This window comes from Physeter macrocephalus, chromosome 8 (assembly GCF_002837175.3).
Source record: "Physeter macrocephalus isolate SW-GA chromosome 8, ASM283717v5, whole genome shotgun sequence".
Lineage (NCBI taxonomy): Eukaryota > Metazoa > Chordata > Mammalia > Artiodactyla > Physeteridae > Physeter > Physeter macrocephalus.
The window spans coordinates 13,289,069-13,300,209 of record NC_041221.1 but is presented as its reverse complement, the minus strand read 5'-3'; the positions used below and the strand labels follow the sequence as shown (position 1 = coordinate 13,300,209).

Here is an 11,141-nt window from a genome sequence, read left to right as displayed (position 1 = left end):
AGAGGCCACAACAGTGAGAGGCCCGCGTACCGCAAAAAAAAAAAAAAAAGTCTACAAATAACAAATGCTGGAGAGAGTGTGGAGAAAAGGGAACCCTCCTACACTGTTGGTGGGAATGTATATTGGTGCAGTAACTATGGAGAACATAGTATGAAGGGTCCTTAAAGAACTAAAAATAGAGTTGCCATATGATCCAGCAATTCCAGTCCTGGGTATAAAGCCAGAAAAGACGAAAACTCTAATCCGAAAAGATACATGCACCCCAATGTTTACAGCAGCACTATTTACAATAGCCAAGATACGGAAGTATGAAATAAAATTTATATTTTATGGCAAGACAAGAAAAATTTAAACATAAAAAAATGTTCTCTGCCCTTTGGCTTCCTCTCTCCCCCCACTTTGCATCATATATCTGCATCTACAAACCTCCCCGTCGGCAGAAGTACCTGCTCAACCATAAAGAGCAACATTCTTCCAGCATCTACAAGACCTTTCCTTAAAAGATAACATTCTTTCTTTTTTTTTTTTTTTTTTTTTGTGGTACCTCCCCGTCGGCAGAAGTACCTGCTCAACCATAAAGAGCAACATTCTTCCAGCAGGCCTCTCACTGTTGTGGTCTCTCCCGTTGCAGAACACAGGCTGCAGAACACAGGCTCCGGACGCGCAGGCTCAGCGGCCATGGCCCACCGGCCCAGCCGCTCCGCGGCATGTGGGATCTTCCCGGACCGGGGCACGAACCCGTGTCCCCTGCATCGGCAGGCGGACTCTCAACCACTGCGCCACCAGAGAAGCCCGACATTCCTTCTTGATCTTGTAAGGGGTCACATGGATTATGTAAACTGGCAATAATATGACATTTGATGCCCAGCTGTCTCCAAAAATTTATGTAACTGTGCCTTGACTTCTAACAGGCCTAACAGTTCTCAGAGCTTTCTGAGATGCTCTTCCTGGGTTATAATCCTCAAATTTGGCTTGAATAAAATTTTCCATTTCTTTCTTAGATTGACGGATTAATTTTTCATCCACAGAAGCAACCTAAGTGTCCATCAAGAGACGACTGGTTTAAGAAGATGTGGTGTGTGTATATATATTCATTCACTCATTCATTCTTCTTCTTAATTCAGATTTATTAGGAGCCTACCCAGTGCTGGGCACTTTTCTAGGTCTTGTGAAATAGAGTTGAACAAAGTTAAGTTTTTTGTTCTCTTAGAGCTTATTTATGCACACACGCACACACACACAGGAATATTACTCAGACATAAAAAAGAATGAAATGCTGCCATTTGCAGCAAATGGGATGGCTCTAGAGATGATCATACTAAGTGAAGTCAGACAGAGAAAGACAAATATTAGATAATATCACATATATGTGGATACTGAAAAATAATACAAAACCAGAAATAGACTCACGGACACAGGAAACAAATGTATGGTCAGAGAAAGAGAAAGGAAGGTGGGGAAGGGGTAAATTAGGAATATGGGAACACGTCACTACATATAAAACAGAGAAACCACAAGGATTTACTGTATAACGCACGTAATTATAGCCAATATCTTGTAATAGACTATAATGGAAAATAATCCGAAAGAATATATATGTATAACCGAGTCACTGTGCTGTACACCTGAAACTAACACAATATCGTAAACCAGCTATGCTTCAATTAAAAAAAAAGCAAAGCAGAGCTCTCTGGCTGGGGCGGAAGAGGAAGTCGGCGTGCTCTGGACGAGAAGACACCGTGCACTGCTGGCCCCGAACTCGGAGGCCCCTTGAGGAGCGATGCAACTGTTCAGCCATAATATGCTCACGCGGACGCCAATTATATTTACATCAGCAGGTTTGGTAACTATCCCAGCTCACGCTCCTCCACTAGTTACTGCATTTCACGGCAAGGCTCACTCGCTGCTGCGGCCGCATCCTGGGCTCTGGAACCAACAAGCCTGCCTTCCCACTCAGCTTGGCAGCTGGTGGTCAGCCGGTGGAATTACTCACACCGGGGAAACCGGCCCTGCCCCACCCCTGCCATTTTCATCATTTACCAGAAACAAGACTCATTTTAAGAAAAACGAGGAAGAACTGACCAGTTCAGCGCGGAGAGGGGAGGGGAGGGGAAGTGAGGCCTCACGAGATAAGGAGAAACACCCCCTCCGGCCTCTCTCCTGTCCGCTTCCCCCGCTCCGGTGCATCCCCCTCCTCCACCGTCCCCAGCCCGGCGCCAGCCAGGGGCAGAGGCTCCTGGCATTCTCTGTGGAGATGGCCCAAGAGGGCCTGTTTCAAGTCCTCGCTCCCATCCTGGGAGCCTCTGTGCCGCCACATTCCCCTGGTCCCGGGGCCCCAGATGCACCTCACTGACCCCCAACCTTCGAGGGCTGCCGTGGGATGAAGCCCAGACCCCAGGCTGCACGTCCCACCGCCTGTGAATTCCACGCCGCTTCCTGAAGCCCCCAAAGCTCTGCCGCCTCTGGCCTCTGCGAGCTCCCCTCCTCAGTGTAGAAAAAGGTCTCTCGGCCCCAAGCCCCTGCTGGAAACCGTGCCTTCGCTGCCCCTGCTGGAGCGCCTGGACTTGCGGGGATTTGGGGACTTGGAGCTCCCCGCCAGCTGTGACCCGTGGGCCCCGGGATGCAGGCCGGGGGCCAAAGCCGGGCCTCAGGCTCCGAGAGCGGAAAGAACTAGAGCCTCGGCCGAGAAGCACCACACCCAGCCGGCCCGCTGCCCACTGGGTTCGCGCAAGTCCGCACGCGACCACGTGAGCACAGCTAAGGCCGGGGACGCGGTCTCAGGCCCGGGAGGCCCACCGAGAGGCACAGGCAAACTCGAGGCACCTGGGCGGGGTCCCGGCGTCAGGCGCTGCCCCTCAACCCCACGCTCCCCCGGGGCAGGGGAGACCCCAACGACTGATGCGCAGGCGCACCCGGGGACAGTGGGGCGAGGACGGCGAGGTGCGCCGGAGGCGTCCGGCCACAGAGAGCAGGGACGCCAAAGACGCCGTGCACACAGGCCCCCGCCCCTCGCCCCACGCAGCCCCGTGTCCACCTCTGCGGGCAGAGCAGCCCTCCCCGAGGGCAGCTACACGTGCCGGGGGGCTGGGCGCCGTGCTCGGATCCCGCGGCCTGGGGGGGGTTATGTGCTCCCGGCTGCCCGCCTGGCTGCTGCGTCTTCAACCCACTGCTGACGGCCAGGCACACAGTGAGACCCCGTCGTTAACTCAGCAGAGCACCAGACGGCAGGAGCCGGGGAAGCTCAGACCACGCTGGTTCCCCCAGGGTCGGTGCTGGGCAGCGAGAGGGGTCACTTCGCCATCTTCAGAAACCCTCACTGTGGCTTGTTTTGCAAGACCTTTAGTCACTCTCCTAGGAAACCAGCTTTAGGAAAGAGGGGACAAAAGAAAGCCCATGCCTGTGATGGGCCTGATCAGCCTCAGGGCTGGGTGCCTGGCGTCCCTCACTCCACCCATGCCTGGTCAGCCCTGCCACTCAGCTCAACCCCCAACCTCTAGTCTCCAGTGGGAACTCCTACTGGAAACAGGCCTGTGTCCCCCCGAAGCAGCCTTAAGTCCCAAGGCCACCTGCGCCCCATGGGCACTCTCACCCAGCATCACAGCCCCGGACCCCATCACCCCAGCCCCAGCCCTGCTCCCAGCACAGTGCACCCGCCCCGGCTCCCAGGCCCCGCACACTAGCCGGTCATGTTCAGCTGGGCTGCACTGCAAAGCCCTAAATAAAAGGAGGGGTTTCGCCCCAAGTTCCCAGCAGCACTGGCATGAAACGGGGGACAGGAAAGCAGCTCTGGGTCAGCAGGGGAGGCAGGAACTGCCCCTCCGCGGCTGACCGTGCGATTCTAGCCCAAGGCCCGTGGCCTGACACCTCCTTCCCTTCTTCTTGAGAAACTCCATTTATTCTACTCCTTGGCGTCACTCTTCTGGATCACTCTGTGATCTTATTTCAAAAGCTCCGAGTGGCTGAGCACCCGGGGACATCCAAGCCCCTGAGCCCCACAGCCAACAGTCCCTGCTGTGTGCAGTCCCGGAAGCCACCTGCTGGCAGACGCTTCCGCCCCTTCCACAGAGGTCCCTGTGAGGGGCGGTCACGGCAGCACAGACAGGGTGCCACAAAGAGTACAGCAATGCCGCACAACACAACCGCACAGGTGTCCACACACGTACACACCCACACCTGAGCATGCACACGTAAATGCTCACGCACATGCATACACCCACACACACCACAGACAATTAAGTTCTTGCTTTTCTGCATGACAGGCAGAGAAGGATAACAGAAATCTCAGTCCCAAACTCAGAGAGTTAGAAAATAAAGATATTAAGCAATTCTGGACCTTCTTGGGAAAATAAAAGGTCGGAGAAATAATGAAGCAACACCCAAGTTCCAGGATTGGGACACACTGTGGATGAGATGGGGACTTCCAGAGGGGAAGCAAGCAGATCCGTGTGGCCTGCAGAGCACAGAACGTCCCAGAGGGCGGTCACAGGGTTCCAGCCCCAGTGCGTCCCCCGCCAGGAAGTGCTGGGTGGCCTGAGCGGGGCCAGAGGGAGGTGTGCTTTTGGGCGTCGGCTCCCTTGCACTGTTTGCCAATGCATGTGTCACCGTGAAAAATGCGAAGGCAAAAACTATGTCTTTTAAAGGGCAGGTGACATTCCTCCAGTATCTTCCAAATGCAGTTCTGCTGCAAAGGTCATTTTTATCCCAGGAATTCTAAGGAAAAAAAATGTAAAGATTTTCCAAAGGACCAGGTATTTTGACCACGAATCAAGACATCTTCTGAAGAAGATCACCTTGTGGCTCAGAGGGTTCTTCACTGTGAGAGGCTGGAAATAAGCTCCTTATGGTTTGAAGCGCCTCCTGGGACCCAGTCACGAGCCTCTAGGAGAGGCTGGGTGAGTCGTCCTCACGTGCACATGTGCTTCTAACACCCCAGGACCGCCCACCGCTGCTCAGCTCCTGTGGCCATGTCACTAGGCAAGGGAGGGGCCTGTATCCAGGTTTTCAGGCCAGGGGCCTCTCAGCACACCCACTGCCACCAGCCTGCCTCTTCCTGCGGGGTGTCTGAGCCAGTCCGCTGGCAATCAGGCCTGGCTTTGGGGTCCCTGTACAAAGAAACAGAGTCTCCACCCAGCCCTCTTAGATGTCTCAGTTCTGCTTCTGTACCGAGGGGCCAGGAAACTCAGAGAATGAAGTGGATTTCTGCAGGCCCCAAACTGAGACGTCCCCCTAAACCATCTTCCGGGGCCGCCTGTGGTCTTGCATTCCCATCTTGGCGACGTGGTGTTTAAATGGGTTCTGAGCTAAGGTCCCAAGTCAGAATCTCAAGGCCACAGAATTCCATAATTTAACGTCCCTGCCCCCAGCATGGCCCTTCAAGGAGGCACCATGAGCCTCTGGTGACCCCTACCACAGAGGTCACACGTGCCTTAAAGCAGCAGTGCCAAACTCCAGACACAGCCTCAGAAGGAGGGGTGCACCACAGAGCCGGCCCGAAGCCGCTACCTAGCCGGCTGGACACCTTCAGACGGGCTCGTCCACCCAGCAGAGCGGCTGCTGGCAGGAAAAGCACCTGGCCGCCGGGCTGGGAGGGAGACACAGGAGCCGCAGCTGAACAGGCAGCCTGACGCCCGCCAGTGCCATCCTTCCCAAAAAGGACAGCTTTTGGATGTTGTGTCAACTTCTGGGCCTTTAATTAAACCTCCAATGTGTGCCACTTTTAAAGTTCTCCAAACAGGCTCCTTCTAACCTACAGTGGATTGAACTGTGGCCCTTAAAATACATGTTGGCTGGGGACTCACGCACATACCAAATTGGTACCAAATTGGAAATACGGTCCTTTAAGACACAATCAAGTTAAACATCTCGAGATAAGATCATCCTGGATTATCTGGGTGGACCCAGATACACCCAATGACAGAGGTCCTTATAAGAGACACACAGGAGGGGCACATGTGACAGGAGGCAGGGATTGGAGTGATGCTGCCACAAGCCAAGGAGTGCCCGGAGCCCCCGGAAGCTGGAAGAGGCAGGAAGGACCCTCCCCTCCAGCCTCTGGAAGGGATGCAGTCCCGCCAACATCTTGATTTCAGACTTCTGGCCCCTAGAGCTGCGGGAGAATAAATCTGTGGTTTTAAGCCCCCAGTCTGTGGCATTTTGTTGCGGCTGCCCGGGGGAAACGCATACATAAGCCTAAGCTTCGTGTCCCTGCTGGATTTTCACCAAAATGGGAAGCAACAGGGTAGAAGAGGGTCTGTGCGGCTGCAAAAACAAGGGAGGAGCTGCTGGATCAGGGGGCCTGGCCGACTGTACACACACACGCACGCAGGCGCACGCGTGCGGGGGCTCCAAAGAACCATTCTACCTCCAGGAGGAAACACGCCCCCCAGCGTCTGGGGTGAGAGGAGGCCTCACTGGGTCCATCACCCCTTCCCTTTCCTTTCCCCAGAATCAAGGCCTGAGCAGCGGGAGGTCCCTGGGCCTGCGCAGGGAGGGCGCCCCAGATGCATCACATGGCCTGACACCCTTGACTCAGCAGCGCCCTCTCCAGGGACGGAGGTGCGAAGACCACGAGCCCGCCCTCGCTTTCCTTGCTCGCTGCACATGCGGGATCATCTTGCCCACGGCTCTACCTGCTGTGTCGCTGGTCACAGCGCCAGTGCTCCCCTCGGCCCCTAAGGTGGACTCTGGACTCGAGGCCAGAAACAGATCCACAACCAGGGTCAAGGGTCTGGTCCTTTCTCTTCTGTATGTTTTCCTCTGCCCAGGGAAGGCAGCTGCTCGCGGGCTGCCCACCAGTGCGCTGTGAGGACCTGGCAGAAAGCAGTTTGGGAACCAGAGCCCTGAAGCCCAGGCTCGCAGGCACCCAGCCGGGACAACTCTGGGCCACGTCCACCTGGGAGCGGGGAGTGGGGGTCCCCCTGGATCGGCCCCCACTGCGCCCCACCACGGCAGAGCTACACCCGGGCAGTGTCCTGGGAGCCTGGCACCATCTGATTGCCAAGAGGACTGTTCTCGCTGTGCAGACGAGGCTTAGACAGTCTCAGGAGGCACTGACGGTCCCCGAGTCGGATCTCCAACACCAGGGGCACCGGGTAGCCCCCCAGGCGGCCTCTCCATCCCCCCCAAGTGCATCTTCCCATCTCCCCACGTCTGTGGGGCCCAGCCAGACCCCACCTTCTCCTGCCATTTCCAAGTTCTCGTCCCATACTCAGCTCTGCGGACAACCATGCCTTTGGAGTCTCCAGCTGTATTCAGAATATATTCCCCACTCAGCACAGCTGTGGGAGTTAAGGGCTGGCTGGCTGGCTGGAACCGTGCAGGGAGAGGCCACTTCCAGGCTCCACCCACCCCCAGCCCATCCTGAGCTAAGGCTGGTGGGCCTGGAGCCACCCATCTCCCTGCATCGCCCTGATCCAGCAGCGCTCACACATGGGGAGGGGAGCAAAATGCCTGCGTGGGACCCCATGGAGCATCCTGCAGTACTTACAAGAGCTCCGCAGCCCGGGCCCAAGCAAGAGCGAGACCCATGAGAAATCTGGACTCCAGACAAGGAAGCACTAAGTGGTCAGCAAGCTAAGGAATCTCTGGAAATTGTTCTTGTTATGAGCTGAACTGTGTGCCCCAAGCTGGACCTCAAACAGGGACCGTGTTGGTGCTCAAGCCGCAAAATAAAGTTTACTGTCGCACAAATCTAGAGGCTGGAAGTCCACCATCAAGGTGGGCATGGTTCGGTGGAACATGTTTTGAGGGCCACCCTCTCTGACTTTCTCCTTCTCCTCAGCCCTTTCCACCCTCCAAGACTACGTCTTATTTCTGTAATTAGGAGGAGGAGGTAATGAGGGCAAAGGACATGCGTAAGGAACCCTAACCCACATCCAGTCCTGAGGGGGGTCCTGGCCTCCCCGAGATGCCCCAGGCACGCTTGCTGCCACCAGCCCTACCACCTTCCTGTCTGGTCTTTCTGCACAGTGAGGGGTACGAAAAGCACCCTCGGGCACTGGGGCCACCTCATTCAGCAGCCAGCACCTCCCAGGCATCTCCCAGAGACGTTCACCCTCCCTATGTTCCCTGGCCCGAAAATGACGTGAGGCAGGCGTCGTGTCCATTCTACAGATGAGGCAACTGAGCACCAGAGGGCTCAAGGCGGAAGGTAGCTTCTTCAAGGTCACGGGCTAAAGAACTGCCCCTCCTCCTGGGCCTCATAAGCCTCCAGGGGAGTGTGAACAAAGAAAAACAAAGAGCCTGGCTCACTTCCGGTTCAACTGATACAAGCCTAAGTCTAACCCACTTCAGTCGCCCACCTGAAGAATTCAGGATAAAAAAAAAACCCTGGGAGGCACTCTGTGCCCTAAGATACTTAGATGCATATCTCAGAAAGAATTTCAATGACGCCAAATTCCTGCATCTTCCTATACTTAGAAAAGCACTAAAATCATTAACTTAAGGTATCTGTTCTTCCTGATTAGCCGTAACCTTCTACCAAGATGTATGCTTGACTGCATGTATTTCCCAGCTAAAAAAACATCACATATAAACTGGTTTCTCCCCAGCCTCTTCAGAGCGGCACCCTGAGAGGCTGTCTCCCGGGCTACAATCCTCAGTAAGTCCGCGGGGGGGCGGGGGGGGACCTTAAACTCACAAGCCTCATGTTGTGTGTTTCTCTTTAAGTAGACAGAAGGAAGTGCAGGGATGGATTAAATCAGAGGCAGAGGTGTCACCCTCACCCCAGGGATGACACGAGGGAGAGGACCACCCCCTACCTATGTCCCTCAAGCCCACAGGTAAAGATGCTGGATGCTGGGCACTGGGGAGACCCCAGGCAAGAACCGAGGTCCAGTCCTTAAGAGGCACTTCCCCCAAGTGGGTGGTCCAGAGGAGCACCCCGTCAAGTAACTGGAAAAGGACATTCCGGTGTGTTAGTTGAGAAATTCAGGAGAGTGTGTTAGTGCCGGGAAATTCAGGAACAAGGTGAGCAGAGGAACAGTATGCCCCGGGGAAAGAGAAAGAGAAAGAAGGAAGTGGCCGCAGGCGGGTGGGGAGGAGGGAGAGGCAGAGGCTCAGGGAAGCCGGCAGAGGCCTGCTGCACCTCTGCACACCTCTGGGAAGGGCGGCTCCCCAGGCTCCCTCCCAGTGGGGGGCGGCTGCCACCGGTGTCTGCCGGGGAACTGCCTGGTTCCACCTTCCCGTCTGCCCCTGCTGCAGGGACCCTGCGCTGCGCTCCCCGCCCCCCAGCATGGTCCCACCGCACCGGCCCTGCCCAAGCAATCAGTGACCAAGAAGAGCTGGGGCCTCCGGACGGTGCAGGCGCACCCCAACCGGCCCCGCGGTCTGAAGCGCCACTGGTCAGAACGGGAGGGCCAAGGGCCTCCCATGATCCCACAGGTGCTCACACATCAGTGGCGGCTGGGCAGGTCCCTTGGACTTGAACCCCTGTACCTTTCCACCTTCAGTCTTCATTCCACTGCTTCCTCCTCAGGCGACGGGCCTGCTAGCCTCAGGTCGGCCCTCAATCTCTACTGAGGTGGTTCCAACCCTCCCCAGGGTCCCTCCAGCCAGCCGGCAGCCCACAGGCCATTGTGAGTGGGTGGCCCTTCACGTCCCTGAGGGCCCAGAACAGGGACCTGGCACACACAGCAGGGGCCCGACACCGGCTCCTTACTCAGGGATGGTGGGGCCCAGGGACAATGGACCAAAGGTGAGTGGTCCGAGAGAGCCACCACCTTGCCCGGACGCCCAGCCTCCTCCTGAGCCCGCAGGGCAACGAAGTGCCAGGGACCCCGATGCGGACACCCCAGCATGACACCCCACTGCACCCAGGCCTCTCCCTGCCCCTCCAAGGGCCGCCCAACCGTAACCTCGGGGCTGCGACAGGAAGCAGCAGGTGCCGGCTGATGAGCCAGAGAGACGGTGAGCCCCTGACCGCGGACAGGCTGGGGAGGCGGGAGGAAGCCCGCGGGCACCCCAGTAAGGAAAGGGGGGCACATGTAACGAGCGGCTTCTAAAGCCAGACCCTGCACGGGCCCGAACTGGCCGCTGGGCTTTTCTTCTCCAGAGCCAACACCGGCAGGGAGGCCTTCTCCGCCCCATCCCCTGCCCGGCGACCACCTCCCCGGAGCGGTCACTCGCAGGATGGAGCCCACCACCCTTGCCGCCCGGGGCCTCACTGCGGGGCTCCTCCTCCTCCTCCCTCTCAGCATCCTGACCCACAGGGGGCGGGGACGGAATGGGGAGCCCACCAGGTGGGCAGTGCCTCCACCTGCCTACCCAGCGCCCTCCTTCGCGGGGTCTCCGGCCGCGACGCCGCATGTTCTCGTCCCCAGGGTCGGGCCGGTGGGTACGCACCGCTCGCGCGGGGGCTCCATTCTAACCCAGGGCCCGCATCCCCGCCCCGTCCCACCGCAAGGGTCCAAGTGCTGCCCCGAGCCCCGCCCCGCAAAGCGCCTGCCTCCCCCGCCCGCGTTGGGCACCCCGCGCTCCAGACCCTTGGGGCTGCCCGGCCAAGGTCACGCGGCCCGGCTGCGGCCACCCCTTCGCGGGCCCGCACGGCCGGGCGCGGGGACACCGCCGGCTTACGTAAGCGTACCTGCAGCGGGAACGTGGCCGCCCGGTTGCCCACGTAGCCGCGGACGACGTGGCTCTGAATGGAGAGCACCCGGCACTCCTCCTCCATGCCGGGCCTGCCGCGGCGGCGCGGGGCCGGGCGGGGTCAGCGTCTCCGCCGCGCGCTGGGTCTGCTCTCCGCTCGGCTCCGGCCACGCTCCGGCTCCGCTCCGCCACCGCCCCGCTAGGCGCAGGCGCTCCGCTCGGGCGACAGACCGCCTCCCTCTGACCTCAGCGCGGCTGGAAACCCGCGGGTCCGGCGCTGCGCCGGGGCGGGCCGGGGGCGGGACCGGGGTGGGGCATCCGCGCGGGGCCCGCCCCCCGCCCCTCGCGGGGGACAGGGAAGATGCAGAGCGCACCCTCGGCCCGGGCGACCCAGCCACGTCACTCAGCGCTCCTGGCACGTGGGCGGCCACCCTCCGAAACCCGGCGTGCACTCTCAATTTTACCCCGCAGGGCACTGCAGCGCCGGCCGGCCGGCCTTCATCCTTCGGTTCCTCGGGCCATTCATTCACTCCTCTGAGGTCGCCCCCTGGCCCTGC

General features: G+C 58.4%; 1 protein-coding gene across 2 annotated transcripts in view; it reads right to left on the bottom strand.

Moving 5' to 3' along the window:
* The window catches only part of PDXK (pyridoxal kinase), a 26,819-nt gene extending 15,962 nt beyond the window's left edge, over positions 1 to 10,857 (bottom strand). Inside the window, exon 1 of one of the 2 annotated variants that reach the window (XM_007121273.2) lies at positions 10,583 to 10,857. In XM_007121273.2, coding sequence (XP_007121335.1) covers positions 10,583 to 10,669 — 87 coding nt within the window. In that variant the 5' untranslated portion in view covers positions 10,670 to 10,857. The remainder of the gene's footprint in view (positions 1 to 10,582) is intronic. The other variant, XM_028492695.2, reaches the window with a different exon arrangement.
* Between the last annotated feature and the right edge of the window lie 284 nt (positions 10,858 to 11,141).